General features: G+C 46.4%; 2 protein-coding genes across 2 annotated transcripts; both read left to right on the forward strand.

The window, feature by feature from the left end:
* Positions 1 to 577: 577 nt before the first annotated feature.
* LOC109731507 (uncharacterized) lies at positions 578 to 1,675 on the forward strand. The gene is made up of 2 exons (XM_020290684.4): positions 578 to 1,124; positions 1,229 to 1,675. Exons 1-2 carry the CDS (start codon positions 639 to 641, stop codon positions 1,541 to 1,543), a joined length of 801 nt encoding a protein of 266 aa, XP_020146273.1. The 5' UTR covers positions 578 to 638; the 3' UTR covers positions 1,544 to 1,675.
* Positions 1,676 to 1,697: 22 nt separating this feature from the next.
* LOC120973542 (uncharacterized) lies at positions 1,698 to 17,487 on the forward strand. The gene is made up of 2 exons (XM_040399327.2): positions 1,698 to 2,769; positions 17,054 to 17,487. The coding sequence occupies exons 1-2, from the start codon at positions 1,698 to 1,700 to the stop codon at positions 17,197 to 17,199; spliced, it is 1,218 nt and encodes a 405-aa protein (XP_040255261.1). The 3' UTR covers positions 17,200 to 17,487.
* The last annotated feature ends 343 nt before the right edge of the window (positions 17,488 to 17,830 follow it).

A 17,830-nucleotide genomic window follows, 5' to 3' on the forward strand; every position in this document is an offset into this window, starting at 1 on the left:
AGGAACTACTCGACGGCACGGGGTGGCCGGGGCAGTAAGAACCAATGAGATGCGGCAGCGGAATAGAGCGCACGAGCTGAAACTTCCGCCTTGTCAAAATTTTCTGCCGATAGGGGAAACTGCACATATACAGCGTAAGGGGTCGAATATACAGCTCTCCAGGAAAAAAATCGAAATCCAATAACTCCCGAACGTTCGGATTTTGAGCATTTCGTCCCGAACGTTTTTGCATGGCAACTTTAGTTGATAGGGGATGGCAACTTTGTCTTTTTCGTTTTTGTCAGAAAATTGCCATGTCCTAATCTCACGTAAACTAAACTTGCCATCTAAACCCGTTCGGGTTGCCATGCTTAACTCCCGAACGTTCGGAAGTTATCATTACCGAAAAAATCAGGTTAAGAGTTTTCGCACAACATGCCCGGGATGTTTTTTCAGCCTGGAACTGTAAAGACGGCGGTTATTTTCCGGGCCGGGGCCGTTGGGCGTTTTACGGATCCGCTAGAGATCTCTTGAAAGGATGGGATAGGATGGGATCTGGTAGAGATGCTGTAAAAAAACCTCAACATGGTATAATAACGCCACGTGAACAAATTAACGAGTGAGTGTCCAGTCTCCACGGAAACAGAGAAGGAGCAAACATGCTCTGCGCTCCGCCGCAAACGCTGCGTCCGTCGCGGCCGCTCTTGCCCCCGCCCCGATGCTCCGGCAGCGCACAGCCGTCGCCGTCCTCGGCCGGGAACATCCGGCGGCAGGTGCTCCAGCCCGAGGGCCGCGCGAAGCTGGACCCGCGCTCCGACCGCGACTTCTACGCGTTCCCGCGCCTCGTCAAGCACGTCGACGACGGCTTCCTCGCCACGCTCACCGACCTCTACCGGGAGCGGCTGCGGCCGGAGTCGGACGTGCTGGACCTCATGAGCTCCTGGGTGAGCCACCTGCCTCCGGAGATGCGGTTCCGGCGGGTCGTCGGCCACGGGCTCAACGCGCAGGAGCTGGCCAAGAACCCGCGCCTGGACTACTTCTTCGTCAGCGACCTCAACCGGGAGCAGCGGCTGGAGCTCGAGAGCGCCTCCTTCGACGCCGTGCTCTGCACCGTGAGCGTGCAGTACCTGCAGTCGCCTGAAAAAGTATTTCCCATTCCCATCCACCGTGTTCTTATCCTCTCCTTCTCTCCACCACACAATTGATACATTTTGTTCACATGCTCGGTTCACACTAACTTCTTTGTAAGGTTTTCGCGGAGATCTACCGGGTGCTGAAGCCGGGCGGGGTGTGCATCGTGAGCTTCAGCAACCGGATGTTCTACGAGAAGGCGATCGGCGCGTGGCGGGAGGGGTCCGCCTACAGCCGCGTCCAGCTCGTGACGCAGTACTTCCAGTGCGTCGAAGGGTTCACGCAGCCGGAGGTGGTCCGAAGGCTGCCCCCCTCGGACGCCGGCGGCAAGTCGGGCTCGTCGCCGCTGGAGGCCCTGATGCGGCTGTTCGGGCAGGCGAACTCTGACCCGTTTTACGCGCTCATCTCGTACAGAAACTTCAAGCCCATGTGAAATTCTTCGATTCGCCCTTCGCAGCGTACGTAGAAATGCCAAGAGCAGAAAACATGTCCCGATGTTGGTTATGCAATACAACATAGAGTATGTATATATACATACGAAATAAGGAAGTTTCTCTACGAAACAGTGAGCCATCCGCACCCCTCGGATGGCTCCCTCCCCCTCGGGCAAAGCGACTGAGGCGCCATTAAAGCGAGCTTATCCCCTTCCCACCCACCCCCGCATCTCATCGAGCTCTCCCCGCCCCAGCTCCCCATCGGAGATCTCGCATGGCTGGAGCACGTCGCCGCGGCGTTCGAGTGCGCCGGTGGCGCGGGTAGCGGAACCGCGGGCACTTCCACCTCCTGCAGCGGCGCCGCTGCCCGATATCGATTCGAACTCGCCGGAGGCTCGCCGCGAGATGCGTCGGGTGGTGATGGAGCGCTTCCCCGATCGGGACGAGTTGGGGGAGATCCATCTCCATGTCCTCCGCCACGCGAACTTCGTCGAGCGCGCGCGCTTCATCGGAGACGACGGCTGCGAGGATCGGGAGCTCCTCTTCTGGGCGATCCAGGAGGCCGAATCGACGGATCCGCGTCAAGTTGCGGTCGGAGAACTTCAGGACGGCGAACCCATCCAGGCTCAACATCCGACCGCCTTCGTGATGTCACCTATGAAACTGTACCCTGATTTTGATCAGGAGAATTTTGTCATGGAATGTGCAATGGTTGAAGTTGATCAGGATGCCCCATCTTTTGATGGAAATGAGATTATGATTGAACACAAAGATAATCTCCTGGGACACTATAAAAGGAATGATGGATGTGGGGGAGAGGGTGATATAGTGATTGGAGAGAGCCTAATTCAAACAACTCCTGCTCCTTCTGGAAAGAATGAAATGATTCTATCTGGGGAGAGATCTGGAAGCATGGATTACTGTGAGGGCCTGCTCAGGTCTGTGGACTTGTCTGACTCTGAAAATGAGGAACCTAAAGAAGAGGAGTTCGAAGTTCTCCCCCCTGAGGCCATACATATCTTACAAAGTGAGACTCTGAAGAGATCCTTACTGAAATTACTCAACCAAGCTCAGAAAGATGGAACCATTCCTGAGAGGAAAGCCAAATGGGGACCTATGGTAACTCAACAGCCTGCTACCAGAGGGCATGGAAATGTCAACATCATGGAGAAAGTTGCTGCATACAAGAGGAAGAAAAAACTGAAAATCCCAAAAACATTTAAAGGTAAATCGTTTTCCACTGTTGATAAATCTATTCTTGTTGATCACATGGGGCAAATAAATTTAACAATTGGAGGGGATGAATTTCAAAAGAAAGACACCATTGATGAGATGGTGAATGAGGAGAAAGAGAGATGCCTGGTTTTTGCCAGCAAGAATCCTGAAATTGTTCTCCCTGATAACCTAGATATTGAAATCAATGAAGTAGTTAGTACACATGTGAGTGACTTTTCCTTTGAGCCAGTTGGCACTGCTGTTGCTGTTAGGAAAACACACACTGTCCTAACTAAAGCCAAGCCTTGTGGCTTATCCCATCCTTTTAAAATTGCTTAATCCATGATAGGTCTTATTTGGAATATAGGGGTCTTGGACAACCTGGGAAAATTCAGTGCCTGTGTGATACTATTGCTAAAACTAATCCTGATTTTATTGGTTTTCAAGAGACTAAGAGAGAAATTATTTCTGAGGGTTTCCTCAAAGCTATTGATAGGTTTGATAATTTTGTTTGACACTTTCTACCTGCTGATAATACTGCTGGTGGGATCCTCTTGGGGTTTAAGAAAAATATCTTTGAGATTATTGGTTTTATTAACCAAAGATTTTCCATTGTTGCTACTATTAAAAATAAGACTGATGGTTTTGTTTGGCAAATGGTACTGGTGTATGGTTCTGCATATCTTGAATTTAAAATGGAGTTTATTGCTGAACTACATGATATTTTGACTGATGCATCTTATATCATGATTTATGGGGACTTTAACTTGGTTAGGAATGAAGCTGAAAAAAGTAGTGGCCAGATTAACCAACAGACTGCACTTCTTTTCAATGATTGGATCAACAAATGGGCCCTGATGGAGATTTCTATCTCTAACAGAGTCTTTACCTGGTCTAACAACCAGAGTTCTCCTATTTTTGTTGTTTTTGACAGAGTGTTCACTTCCGTGGACTGGGATGCCCGTTTCCCTTTCTCAACTTTGTCAGCACTCCCCAAAGTGGGGAGTGACCACACTCCTTTAGTCCTTGATACTGGAGCTAGAGCCCCATCTAATCCTGAACCGTTTAGGTTTGTAAAATGGTGGCTGTCCCAGCCTGGGTTCCATCAAATGGTCACAGAAGCTTGGAATTCTCTTTCCTCATCTAACTCTTCAGCTGATAACAAGATGGCTAAGACTAGGGTTCTTAGGAAGAAAACAAAAGGGTGGAGTATTAACAGAGAAGCAGCTTTGAAAAAGAAAAAGAAGGCACTCCTTATGGAGTTTAATACCCTTGATGTCCTATCTGAATCTCAGCAGCTCTCTGCTACTGATTTTGATAGGATGAAGAGTATTAAGAAGGAACTTGATGAGATTTGGAAAAAGGAGGAAACTGCCTTATGGCAGAGATCTAGGGATAGAAAAAATTTGGAGGGAGATAGGAACAATGCTTACTTCCAGGCCCTTGCTAATCATAGGCATAGGAAGAATCATCTTACTGAGTTAAATGGCCCTAATGGTGTGGTTACTTCTACCAATGATATGCTTGAGGTAGCTACTTCCTTTTATAAGGATCTGTTTGCTTTTGAACCCAAACCTGACATCCACTTGGATGCTGATTTTTGGTCCATTGATGATGTGGTTAGTGATGAGGAGAGAGAACTTTTAGAGAGACCTTTTTCTGAAGAGGAAATTAAACAAGCTATTATGAGCTCTTATGCTAGTGGTGCTCCTGGCCCTGATGGCCTCTCCTTTTTGTTTTACCAAACCTTCTGGGAGTTGATCAAAAAGGATTTTATGTGGTTGGTTAGAGATTTTGAGAATGGCTAGAGACATGAACTATGCCATTATTACCCTCATACCTAAAGTGCCTCTGGCTAGAGACATGAATTTTTTTAGACCTATCTGTCTGAGTAATTGTGCTGTCAAGATTTTTTCTAAAGCTATGACCACTAGGGTGTCCCCTTTGTGTGACAAGCTTATTTCTCCCAATCAAACTGCCTTTATTAAAGGCAGATTTATTTTAGAAAGTGTGGTTATGGCCCATGATGTCGGGGATATACCCCGCGGTATAAACCGGCCGGAAATATGACCCGGCCGGAACTTGGCGGTTTACTTGAGACCCGGTTTACACTTGGCGATTCACTGGCGACCTGCCCTGACCAGACGGTTTACAAGCAACCCGCCGGAACATGATGACTCACTGGTAACCCGGCAGGCGGGACAGACGGATGACAAGGCCCAAGGCCCAGAAGGCCGGTTTATGTTCATGGTGGGCCGGTTTATGAGGAAGGGCGTGAGGAATATTTCTCTTACAAGGAGTCAAGACCCGGGCTTGTATTCAGTTTGTATTAGAAGGTAGACTAGTCCTAATTCTAAAAGGACTCCACATGTAACCCGCTCCTCTAACTTATATAAGGAGGGGCAGGGCTCCCCAAAGAGGGACAAGCAAGAAGAAACAATCTCTAGGGCTAGTCACAAAGAGCCGGTTTCCCGGCGGCTCCCTCGGGATGATAATGAGACCTAGCCTCAAACAGCATGTAGGGTTATTACCGGATAATGAGACCTAGTCTTGTGTTGCGTCTCTCGATTCTGATCAACCCCTCTCAAGCTACTGCATAAATGTGCGGCCTCACGACTAAGTCCTCACACTAGGACATCTGCCGTGACAAAACCACGACAGTTGGCGCCCACCGTGGGGCCTGCGCACGGTGGTGTTGAGTTCTTGGAGGGATCTTTTCCCAGGGTTTCGAAAAGTTCATGATTTTCAGATGAAGGAGAGTCGAATTGCGTTTGTGTACACCTTCACACGCAACCAGGCGATCCATCGTGGCCAAATCACTTTCTGCTGCACCGCCGCGAGAAGCCAAGAGCAGAAGGAGTTCCATCAGTACTGATCAAAATCATCAAAATACGTTGTTCTGGTCTGATTCAGCAAGTCACCGCTGCCGCGTACAAGGGCGTTGAGATGGACCAGAGTTTTCTATTGCGGACGTTATTTGCGATCCGCCAAGTTGTGACTATTTTTTAGATCCGCCGAGTTGCCACCGGAGCGTACGTACATCACATAAAGACGAAGTTGATTTACTGCAAGCTCATCTAAAGCCCAATCGGTTTTCTTTGGTCAAACTCTGATGGCTACGAGGAGTCTACTAGGAGCTAATTCAGGGATTAAGGAAAGAAAAGTTACTACATGGGATTAGCATGTGAATACCAAAGGAATCAGATCAAAGGCAAACTATCAGCGCAAACCCCGCAAGCCTTGGTCAATACGGATCCAGTAACCACGACCCGGACACGGATGGTCCACGGGCTCGGTCTTCTCCTGCGACTCGCCTTTTGAATAACCACCATGCCTCTGCTGTCACCGGGCCTCAGCGGCTCGCCTTTTCTTGGACAACCCGGTCTCTTTCGCCCCGACAGCCGCGGCCTCGCTAGCAAGCCGGCCACTGTTGAGCTGCTGTCTACACGGCCCCGCCGCAGGCTGCCGTCTTCACTTTCGAGGCCGCCGCCGCCTCGTCTCGAACCGATGATACCATCTGGCTCCAAGTCGTTCCTGCTCTGCTGCAAAGTTGCCCTTGCCGGGCGTCTCAGCTGGGCTCAGCCGTGCCGGGCTGGTCTATTTCTAACCCCGTGAAATCTCCGGGTCAACTTGGCGTAGGCACAGGGATTAAGGGTCCAAGTCTGATGGATTCCTTAGCTCCTGCATGTGAAGAAAACATCAAATAGTACAGACACTGTACACGCATAGGAAGGATTAAGTATAAAGAGGCGGCCCCTAAACATTGACTTGGATTCAGAAGAATTTTCTACGGGTGTAGGATTCAGTTTTGAGGAAATCAAGGGGATGTAAAAAAAAAGGGCCACGTGGGTGCTACTGCGTCTGACGCTGTCCAGCATTATTCAATGCCAGCGTTTGTGTTCATATGATAAAATCAAGTAGAGCAATTACGTTGGTCTGTATATTTTTATGTGCAGCAAAGGTGGAGTCATGTTGTGCCTATGAAGTATGCGTCGGCATCATCACACACCGGCGTCCGCGCCCGCTTACTGATGGAACATGTGTGCACAAGTCGCTGCCCGTGCAGCTTAATCTACATCAACTCGCCCGACCGAGCGGATTACCGCGCTTGCGATTACTGACCCGCCCGCACGGCTTACCACGCCCGCGGTTGACTCGCCCGTCCGCACCGGCTTACGACGTTCACTACTAGGAGAAGGCCTACTAGTGGCGCACCAGTTTTGCCTACTAATGACGCACTACTAGTGCGCCACTAGTACCACGCCACTAGTATTAAATACTAATGGCGCACCACTGGTGCGCCATTAGTATCTGGTATAATAATGGCGCATCACGCAGTGCGCCATTAGTATATCCCACAATGCACCATTAGTATGCCTCCCAGGGGGCCATATTTACCCATGTGCTCTGGCTTACTAATGGCGCACTAGTTGATGATGCGCCACTAGTAATGTATTTGGAAAACAAAAAAATTCCAAATTTACAGAAAACAACCTATAAGGAAAATAATTTAAAAACAAAAAATGAAATAGAATCATATTTTTTATTATAGTAAGAATATTACAATGTCTTTACAAGTATCCAATAAAAGGAAAATTGCAAGGAAATAAAAGAAAATCCTAAAACTAATCTTCTAGTAATCTTTTCTTCTTTTTCTTCACTTTATCCTGCAAAATGTAACAAAATAAACAGAAATACGAACAAACTATTTATTACATGTCAATACTGTCATTTTTTTATGCAGAATTAGATATGAGCATATATTTCTAGAATTACATGGTGTGAATATTATATGAGTAAGATTATAATGGAAATGAATTGCAGAGGACATATGAGGTTCAACACTAATCATCAACAACAAAATCGTGCAAGAAATGATTGATCAGTAAATGGACAACCTTCTTAGAGATTGTCATGCGATGTCCAATGAATCAACAGGAAATAAGTAACATGCCTTCCAAGACATAATTCACTATTACACATAAATGTATATCCCAAACTGAAGAACACGCTAATATGTAATCATCATTTAGAGATACCAAACTGGAAGACCATTCATTTGGTCGCAAAATGACCTACTTAACTAGTCCTTGACCATCCATCATGCGCAAGAGCAAAGATAAAGATGGGCCTTGCAGCAGCGCCCAGCCCTTGGAACAGTCCATTGCATTACGTGGAACATGCTCATACTAAGCACTATATCATCACAACTTAACAAAAGTAAATCTGAGACCCATCAAAACTAAAGATTCATCCTACTTGAGGATCGTCACTAATCATGGACACCAAAATGCTTCATGAGTAAATCCATAACCTTTTGGCATATAAAGCTTACACATTTTTCTGCATCCAGTAGCAATTAGGTAACGAAAACAGTGAGCGGCTTAGATGGGGTACAAATTGAAATAACACTGTCCAGCAGCAAAAGAACCATAGCTAGTAAGTGACCAACACTGTCCACACACGCATCATACAAGACCAAGACCTCATCAGGCCACACCCTAGCATAGACCAACACTGTCCACACACGCATCATACAAGACCAAGACCTCATCGTCGATGTCGTCCATGGATGACTCCTACTCCATCCAAATCAAACAAACAAATGAGAAGGGGCTGAGATACAGAGTTAGCAACCAATTTTTACAGAGAAGTTCTAAAATTTTCTGGGTTCATATATTCAGCATGTTGACAAACAGAGGCAGTGTAGCGCACTAGGCTAGAGCTTAGAGCTATGCATGTACATTGATTGTTATAGCAGTGCAGCGGCAACTACTTGTTTAGATGCATATAAATCATCTCCTTGCTTGAAGTAGAAAGAAAGCAGAGTAAAGGGCCCTGAAGATGTTGACTACTCACTTAATTAGAAGGTAGTGAGAGAATCCCTTGCCCAATTGGGACGAGTTTCAGACCGGCGGTGGAACTTGTTCTTGCCTGTTGAGGATCCTCAGTGGACAAGAGAATGAAGGCATCATCATCTGACACACAAAAAAGGGCTCTCTGAAAACTAAAACGACCATGGGGGTGTTGCTGCTTACCCGAGCTAGGAGCCGTCTTGTCAGAGGGGAGTTTGCCCTCGTACACGGCATGGTCGTTGGCCCAGCTCGGCTGCACCACACCGGAGCAAGCGACCAAGGCACTGGTCTTGCGTCGAGTTGCGTTGACAACGGAAGAAAGTCCGGTCTTACACACAAGTAAAGACTGAATGTTCAGTGGCATGTACGTACATTATAATGGCAGTCCATACAGAATAAAAATGACGCCACTTGTGGCATCAGATAAATTGAACCAAGCGGGCCAATGGATCAATTTGACGGACAAATTAACCCAAAATCATGGCATGTACGACATTCATCCATCCAACCAGCAAGCATCAATTAAAGTGCTTATTCATTCATTCATTTATTCATTCAGGAGACATGATGAGATGGATAAAGTGAGCAATCTAACCTAACAATCCGTCCATAAACAGCAGGCAATGGAATTAATTAAGCCCGAATCTGGGCATGGAGATGCAAAAGCACAAGAGAGGAGGAAGAGACCGAGAGGTGCATTCAGATTGAAACTGAACTGAACTGCACAATGGCAATCAACACCACCAGAAAGAAGAATTGCAATCAATCAAATTGGCAAGCTAGATAAGATGTGCTCACCATGTCCACCTGCAGTAGGCAGAGGAGGAGGGAGCAGCCATGCGTCGTGCACCTGCAGCAGCAGTAGCAGCTCGTCCGGAGCAGCCTGCCCTGCACATAAAACGAACCAATGAGGGGAGGGGAGGGGAGATGAAGAAGATGGCCTGCAGCCGCACGCACCATGGTCGGGGTCGGAGATCCGTCGCCGGAGATGGCCTGCAGCCGTCGTCCGTCACCGGAGGTTGAGGCGTCGTACCTCCATGGCTAGGCTAGGCTAGGGTTTCTGGCATCTCCGTCCTGGCTTCTGCCGGCCCTGCATGGATGGTCGCGGCTCAGGTCGACGACGGGACGATGCGCCGTGGATCTGGATCTGGGCGCTCCTCACCTCCCTGGAAGCTCGCCGGAGAAGGCCTTCCCTTCCCTCCCCTCCCCTCCTCTCCTCTACTGGGAGAGAAGAGGAGAGAAGAGAAGAGAAGGTGAGGTGCGGCGGCGCTGCAGGGAGAGGAGGCCGCCATGACCGGGCTTCTCCTGCTGCCATGGTCGCCATGGCATCGGGCTAGGGTCTCGGCCCGACCGGGTAGACAGAGGAGAGGATAGGAAGGTCGCCGGCGCGGCGTGGATGCGGAGAGGAGGCCGCCAGAGAGGTGACGCGGAAGAGGAGATCGGCGGCGGCGTTGGGTGAGAGCCGGAGGAGAGGCGGGTGGCTGTGTCAGCACGAAGGGGAGGGGAGAGAACGTGTAGGGGGGGCTTGCATTCGGTTGAAGTGGTGGCCAAGTTACTAACTAGTAATGGCGCACCACTCCCACAGTGCACCATTAGTAGTTTTGAAAAATAAAATAAAAAACAATTTGAAACAAAATTAGTAATGGCGCATCAAGGGATAGTGCGTCATTACTAGTTTTGAAAAAATAAAAAATAAAAATTACTAATGGCGCACCGTGGATGTGGTGCGCCATTAGTATTTGCACACTAATGGCGCACCAACACATGGTGCGCCATGCATAGTGCGCCATTAGTGTCCATATTGGCTATAGCTGTTTTTGTAGTAGTGGGGCTGCCGACTCTCCCGTCCACACCGGTTTACAACGCCGCGGCCAGCTCATTTGTCTGCTCTCACGGCCGACTCGGTCGTGATTGGTTTTAGCGTCACCAAGGTGATCGTCAACTCTGCTCCGGCCTAACATATCAGGTGAAATCTATCTAAGTTTATTTTTAACACATATTGTTTTCATCAAAGAGCAATTACTTTGGTCTTTGTATTTTATATGTAGGGCAATTGGTCACTGCAAAGACGATGGCCGGACCATGGATATATAAATCGCACAATTATTGTCATGCGCTAGCATATGACCGTGCCATAATGATCAAAGAATATGTGCGCAAGACGCCGCCCTTGCGGTCCAGACTACTTCAAACTCACCGGGACCGTCCCTGTGGCCGACTCGCCCGTCAGTGCCGGTTTACACCGCCGGTGCCAACTCTCCCGTCCGCGCCGGCTTACAATGTCGCGGCCGACTCATCTGTCCGAGCTGCCTCTGATGCTGCGGTCGTCTTTGCTGTCCGTCTCTTGCGGTCTGGTCTACTTCAACATACCGGGCCGCACCTGTCAGCATGAGCTGTTTATTGAGTATGAGCAAGTCACAGCTTGGGTAGCCCGGTTTTCTTTCAACAAAATGGAGACAAATTATCATATACTATCAACCGCCGTCTGTACTGGGTGGCTCAATGGGCATGCGCACAAGTCGCCGCCACTACGGTTTGGTTAACTTCAAATAGCCAGTTGGAAGGAACCATTGGCCGAGTTGCTGACACGGCTCATACGGGATCATTTATAACCCGCCGCAGTCACCTCAACCTTCTGTGGATTCACATCGTGTTATCAACACCAATGATATACAAGTTATGCCGGTTTATATCACGGTCAAATATGGAGAGTCTCAAGCCAACTCCTCAAGTCACCTTTGAGACTCGGGGGCTACGATGATATGACTCAGCAAATCTTGCCAGTTTCAGCAAATTCAAGAACCCCAGGACGATGGAGGGAAAGATAACCCGGTCCCGGAGGATACTGTTATATTGATGAAAATTTAAAGGCTGACAGAAAATTTCCGGCTTAGAAAGTATATAACAGTTACAAAATCCCGGCTCAATGAAGAAGTTCCGGGTCATCAGAAAGGATTCCGGTTTAAAATCCGGCTCAAGGGAAGTCAGTCTCACTGAAGCTCTCAAATATCCGGTTTACAATCCGGTTCAAGGGAAATCTGTTCTCCCATAAAGCTCTGAAGCTCTCAAATCCGGTTTAAAAATGTCCGGTTCAAAAAGGAATTAACTTCTCGCAAGTTCGAGTTTAAAGGCCGTCAGAAAATTTCCGGCTGAAAATGAAGATTCCGGTTTAAAATCCGGTTCAAGGGAAAGATGTCTCCCACAAAGCTTTGAAGCTCTCAATATCCGGTTCAAAATCCCGGTTCAGGAAGAATCTATCTCTTGCAAAAAGTTAAAGGTTGCCGAAGAGGACCTGCAGCCATGATGCGCGGTTCAAACATGGGTATCCTGCCTTATTGGCTTATCATGTGTGGTTACATGGGGGCTTCTGTTCATAAAGCGGCGTCCGGTTTACCCCTTGATTCAGCTTATCAAAGCTTTATATAAAAATCACTTGGGGGCTTGGTTGCATTTGAACCATAGCTACACCTCTTGATCGGCGCAATGCCACAATATCACTTGGGGGCTTGGTCGTATTCGAACCATAGTCACACCTCTTGATCGGCTCAAAGCCAAATTACTACGGGGCCAAAGAGAGTGTTGCAAAACAACAAACTCAAACATAGGCACCCACTGAGCACAGCTCAAAATGTTACTTGGGGATTCTTTGATGTCGAAATGAACAAAGAATCTACACTTGTAATAGGCTATCAAGCCATGGCTTGGAAGCCTGGTGTATACACCTAAAACCCCGGGTTAGCCTGCCTTTTTAAGTAAGTTACTCCGCCCAGGTAAACCTGGTATGACCCATCGAACTTTGACAAGTTACTCTAATAAGACCCTGAACTTGTCAAGTTAAAATGATGATTGGTTAAGGATTGAGGGCCATCTTAAAAGGCTTTATAAAATGGTTTAACTCAGTGGCCTCGCAGCCCATGAAAAGCCTCGAATTTGGGGCCTGGCAGCCCGTGAAAAGCCTCGACTACAAGGGTTTCATTTGCTTTTATTTGCCAAGTTTTTTCTCCTTTCATGAGACTTATGATGTTTTTTGATAAACCGGTGTTCATCAGCCCGGCTAGGCTCTCAACTACAAGTTGTCAGTACATAATCACTTATAACCCGGAGTTTCTTAACCCGGTCTGGTTTTGACTATAAGTCGCCAGTATTATATATGGTTAATCCGGTGTTTATCACAACCCGGTACGGTTTTCTCATAAACCGGCACAATATGGAAGGAGTTATCAGTACTCAAGATTGGGGTTATCACCCTTACTACAATAACGTTGGACAACCAACGATATGATTCAATGTCACACGTATGATATATTTCATATTTGATTATTCTTAAGTGCAACCTTGGTTATCAACCCAGGTTATATGTTGGGCATTATGACCCGTCCGGCGGTAAACCGCCAGGACGCTTTATACTTGCAGTATGCAGAAACAGGTTGGATAAAGCACAATTATAAATCACTGGCGTTTATTAACCCGGCCTGGCTTTTTGATTATAAGTCGCCAACATGAGATAAAATAATATCAGGTGTTTATTAACCCGGCCTGGCTTTAAGACGATAAGTCGCCAGTATGATGATAAATTATTCAGTGTTTATTAACTCGGACTGGCTTGGGATTATAAATCACCAGTATATATTTGGATTGCGCCATTGGAATTATACGCTCATAAATCATTGGATTATATTATTTAAATCTTCAAATAGCCAACATGGCTGGATTTTATTATGGTTATCAATAACCAGTATTATGATTAAGGTTTTCAAAATCGCTTTCGCGCAATGGCTATTATATTATCAATGGATACGATTTATTAGACAATTGAAGGAATAGTCTCGAGTCGCTGCAGGCTTACGACCCGACACTTGGGGGCTACGTTATTCAAGTTGAGATTACATCAAATATGCAAGTCTCATGTCGCTGCAAGCATGCACCATGACACTTGGGGGCTAATGCAAAGTCATTTTTTTGTTCACTTTATTGAAGACCCGACTCATCACATTGTAATGAGCCGGCCCTTGGGGGCTACCAATTGCTCCTGTCAACAATTCAAGGTACACAAGTCTTAATCCATTATATTGAAGGGTCCACTGCTCAGTTGGTAAAGCACAAAGCTCTTAACCTTGTGGACGTGGGTTCAAGCCCCATGGTGGAGTTACATCATATGATGTTATTTTCAATGAAGCATGATCATATTTATAAAGTCCCTGCTCATTATTGCATAATGACCCGGCCCTTGGGGGCTATACCGGTTGAAGTTTTTTGAGCATCAGGCAATGACAAGTCCCAGGTTGCTGCAAGCATGACAACCCAGCACTTGGGGGCTACATAATATGGAATATTCAGTTGTGACTAATGACTGAGATGAACAATCTGGATTTCTTCAAAGTCGCAACATTTATATTGAGGCAAGTCTTAAGCCATCACTTTGTCCTGCTCAAGACTTGGGGGCTACAGGTATTATATTATTATCGAAGAAATATTTTCAAATTCTCTGTTTGAGCAAACCAGTTTGACCCGGCATCACCAATCATTATGACCCGGTGTCTGCAACAATCATAACCCGGCGTCATCAATAATCATGAACCGGCATTGGCAATAATCATGAACCGGTGTTGGCAACAATCATGAACCGGCGTTGGAAACAATCATGACCTGGAATTATCAGTTTTTATAACCCGGCGATTTTGGAAATCAAAAACCGGCAAGTTCTAGCCGGCTGTATATCAGTTGAATATTTGAAGACAATTATTTTTTGTCAAGTCAGAACATTGAAGGCCGAGTCAAATGGATTCTTTATTTACAATATTTTTTCTACAAGCAAATTGATTATGAAGCTGGTCTACTGACCCGGATTTTCTAGAAGGAGGAAATGACAAGGACTTAAAGATGATCAGGTGCCGGTTTACAAGAATATTTAACCTGGAGTACAACTGGTCAAAATTGTTCTTGTGTTTGTTTTACAGGATCAGTTTAACATGGATAAATCCAAATTAAACTGGGGGCTAATGTCGGGGATATACCCCGCGGTATAAACAGGCCGGAAATATGACCCGGCCGGAACTTGGCGGTTTACTTGAGACCCAGTTTACACTTGGCGATTCACTGGCGACCCGCCCTGACCAGACGGTTTACAAGCAACCCGCCGGAACATGATGACTCACTAGTAACCCGGCAGGTGGGACAGACGGATGACAAGGCCCAAGGCCCAGAAGGCCGGTTTATGTTAATGGTGGGCCGGTTTAAGAGGAAGGGCGTGAGGAATATTTCTCTTACAAGGAGTCAAGACCCGGGCTTGTATTCGGTTTGTATTAGAAGGTAGACTAGTCCTAATCCTAAAAGGACTCCACATGTAACCCGCCCCTCTAACTTATATAAGGAGGGGCAGAGCTCCCCAAAGAGGGACAAGCAAGAAGAAACAATCTATAGGGCTAGTCACAAAGAGTCGGTTTCCCGGCGACTCCCTCGGGATGATAATGAGACCTAGCCTCAAACAGCATGTAGGGTTATTACCGGATGATGTTTCCCGGGGCCCGAAGCTGTCTAAACCCTTGTCTTGTGTTGCGTCTCTCGATTCCGATCAACCCCTCTCAAGCTACTGCATAGATGCGCGGCCTCACGACTAAGTCCTCACACTAGGACATCTGCCGTGACAAAACCATGACACATGAGGTTATTCATGAGATACACAGATGTGGATCTGGTGTTGATTCTTAAACTTGATTATTAGAAACCCTATGATAGAGTGAGTTGAGATTTTCTGAAGGAAATGCTTCTTTCTAGAGGCTTTGGCAGTAAATGGGTAGGTTGGGTTATGTCTGCTATTCACCAAGGGACATTTTAGGTCAGAATTAATGACACAAATGGCCCCCACTTTGCTGGGGGGAAATGCTTGAAGCAAGGTGATCCTCACTCACCTTTGCTTTTTAACTTGGTGGCTAATGTCTTCTCTAAGATGCTCCAAAAAGCTGTCAATAGAAACTTGATTTGTGGGCTGTTGCCCTATGCATTCCTGGAGGGGTGGTCAGCCTGCAATATGATGATGATACTATTCTTTTCCTGAACAATTCTTTAGATTGTGCTAAAAATTTGAAATGGATTCTAACTTGCTTTGAGAAACTTTCTGGTTTGAAGATTAATTTTCACAAGAGTGATTTACATACTATTAATGTCTCTGATCAACTGTCCAAAGATTTTGCTCAAGTTTTCTGTTGTCAACTTGGGGATTTCCCCTTTAAATACCTAGGAGTGCCTTTGCATTTTAAAAATCTCAAAATGGAAGATCTTCAACCCATTATAGACAGGATTATTAAGAATATAGCTGGTTGGCTGGGGAGATTTCTCTCCTACACGGGCAAATTGATCCTTCTTACTACTTGTATTGTCAGTATTCTTGCCTACTTAATGTTTATTGTTAAATTTCCCAAATGGTCTATTGATATGATTACATCTCAAATGTCTCACTTTTTCTGGGGTAATGTGGGTGAAAACCATAAGTATCATCTTGCTAGTTGGGGACTCATTTCCAGGAAGAAAGAATTTGGTGGTTTGGGGGTTCCCAACCTTAGAGATTTCAATATGGCCCTTTTGGCTTCTTGGGGGAAAAGATTTTATGATGATAGAGATGGTGATTGGAAAAAGATTCTGGCCTACAAATATAATATTAACAGCCCCAATTTCTTCAGTACTAGGGCAACCTTGGGGTCTCCCTTCATGAAAAGCCTATCTTGGGCACTTGCAGCATCTAAGAACTTTTATAGGTGGGTCCCTAGAGATGGTAAGAGTATTGCCTTCTGGCATGATATATGGATTGGGGACTGTTCTCTAAAAACTGCATTTTGGGACCTGTTTGATATATGTCAACAGCAAGAGGCCACTCTTGCACAGGTCTGGGTAGGAGGTGAACTCCAACTCACTTTTAGGAGGTGTGTTGACGAGGGGGCTCTGATTAGATGGGATGATCTCACTAATATAGTTAAACAGGTTGTGTTGTCTGACTCTTCAGACCAGCCTGTGTGGATGCTGAATTCTTCCAGCAAATATTCTGTTAAGTCTTTTTACAAAATGATCAACTTTGGGGGGATACCTGCTGAGATTAAAGATGATATATGGAAAATTAAAATCCCTCCCAATATCCATGTTTTCCTGTGGTTGATTTATTACAATAAAAGCTTGACCAGAGATAATCCGGCCAAGCGCAGACATGTAGAGGATAAGACCTGTGTCTTTTGTAGTGAACCAGAAACAATTCAACATCTCTTTTTTGATTGTATTGTTGCTAGACAAGTTTGGGAGCTGGTGGCTGAAAGCTTTAACATTACTAAACTTGATTCTTTTGCTATGCTATCTTGTTTTTGGAAGAGAAGGAAACATTGTGAAGCTCTAAACATAACTATTGCTGCTGCCTTGTGGAGCTTATGGCGTTTGCGAAATGACTTTGTTTTTCAGGGGCGAAGGTGGCGAAGTATACGTTGTGCTTTGGATCTGTTGGGCGCAACGATCAGGCAATGGAAAATCCTATGTTCAGAGGCTCAAGGTGCGCTTCTTCTCCGGTGCTTAAGGCTGTTGGACCACCGAAGAGGGGAATTGATTAGGATCGCCTGATGCTAATGAACTCTGGAGCATCGCTGGGTTCTGCATATGCTAGTTTACCATCTCTTCTTTGATCTATTTGTGAGCTGGCATGTATGTTTACCTGGATTTGTATCCCCCCGGAACCTCTTAAAATCTACTATAATAGGGTAGTCCTTAAAACCCTTCTGTGGCAGCTACTCTCCAGTTGCCGTCGAGCGCTGTTAACAGTCTTTTGCTTCTTCTTTTTGAGGGCAAGCAAAGAGCTTTATTATGAAACGTGCTGGGCAAGATGGCCCATTACAAACTCAGCAACATTTGCTGGAAGTACATGATCAGCAACTAGAGTATCACCCACTTGACGGGATAGGCCTAATCTGGCCATATGATGCGCTGGCATATTAGCCTCGCGCTTACAATGGGCAAACACACATGCGGAGAACCATAGCCTGGATTGCACCTTAATGTCTTCAATCGCCTGCGCTTGACGCGAACAATCAGGGACGCGTCTGTTTAGGGCCTGTTCCAACATTAGAGCGTCCATCTCCACAGTCAACCGCACGGCCCCCAGTTCGGCCGCAAGATCCAACGCTTGCTCCACTGCTCTCAACTCGGTGCTGAAAGCATCTGCGGCATGATCAATCCGCCCCGCCC

Source organism: Aegilops tauschii, chromosome 2, assembly GCF_002575655.3.
Source record: "Aegilops tauschii subsp. strangulata cultivar AL8/78 chromosome 2, Aet v6.0, whole genome shotgun sequence".
Lineage (NCBI taxonomy): Eukaryota > Viridiplantae > Streptophyta > Magnoliopsida > Poales > Poaceae > Aegilops > Aegilops tauschii.

Coding starts and splice junctions, on each gene's coding strand:
- LOC109731507 (XM_020290684.4), top strand. CDS start 639: ATGCTCTGCGCTCCGCCGCAAACGCTGCGTCCGTCGCGGCCGCTCTTG. Junction 1,125..1,228: donor ACCTGCAGTCGCCTGAAAAA/GTATTTCCCATT, acceptor CTTCTTTGTAAG/GTTTTCGCGGAGATCTACCG.
- LOC120973542 (XM_040399327.2), top strand. CDS start 1,698: ATGGCTCCCTCCCCCTCGGGCAAAGCGACTGAGGCGCCATTAAAGCGA. Junction 2,770..17,053: donor AATCCCAAAAACATTTAAAG/GTAAATCGTTTT, acceptor TTTGTTTTTCAG/GGGCGAAGGTGGCGAAGTAT.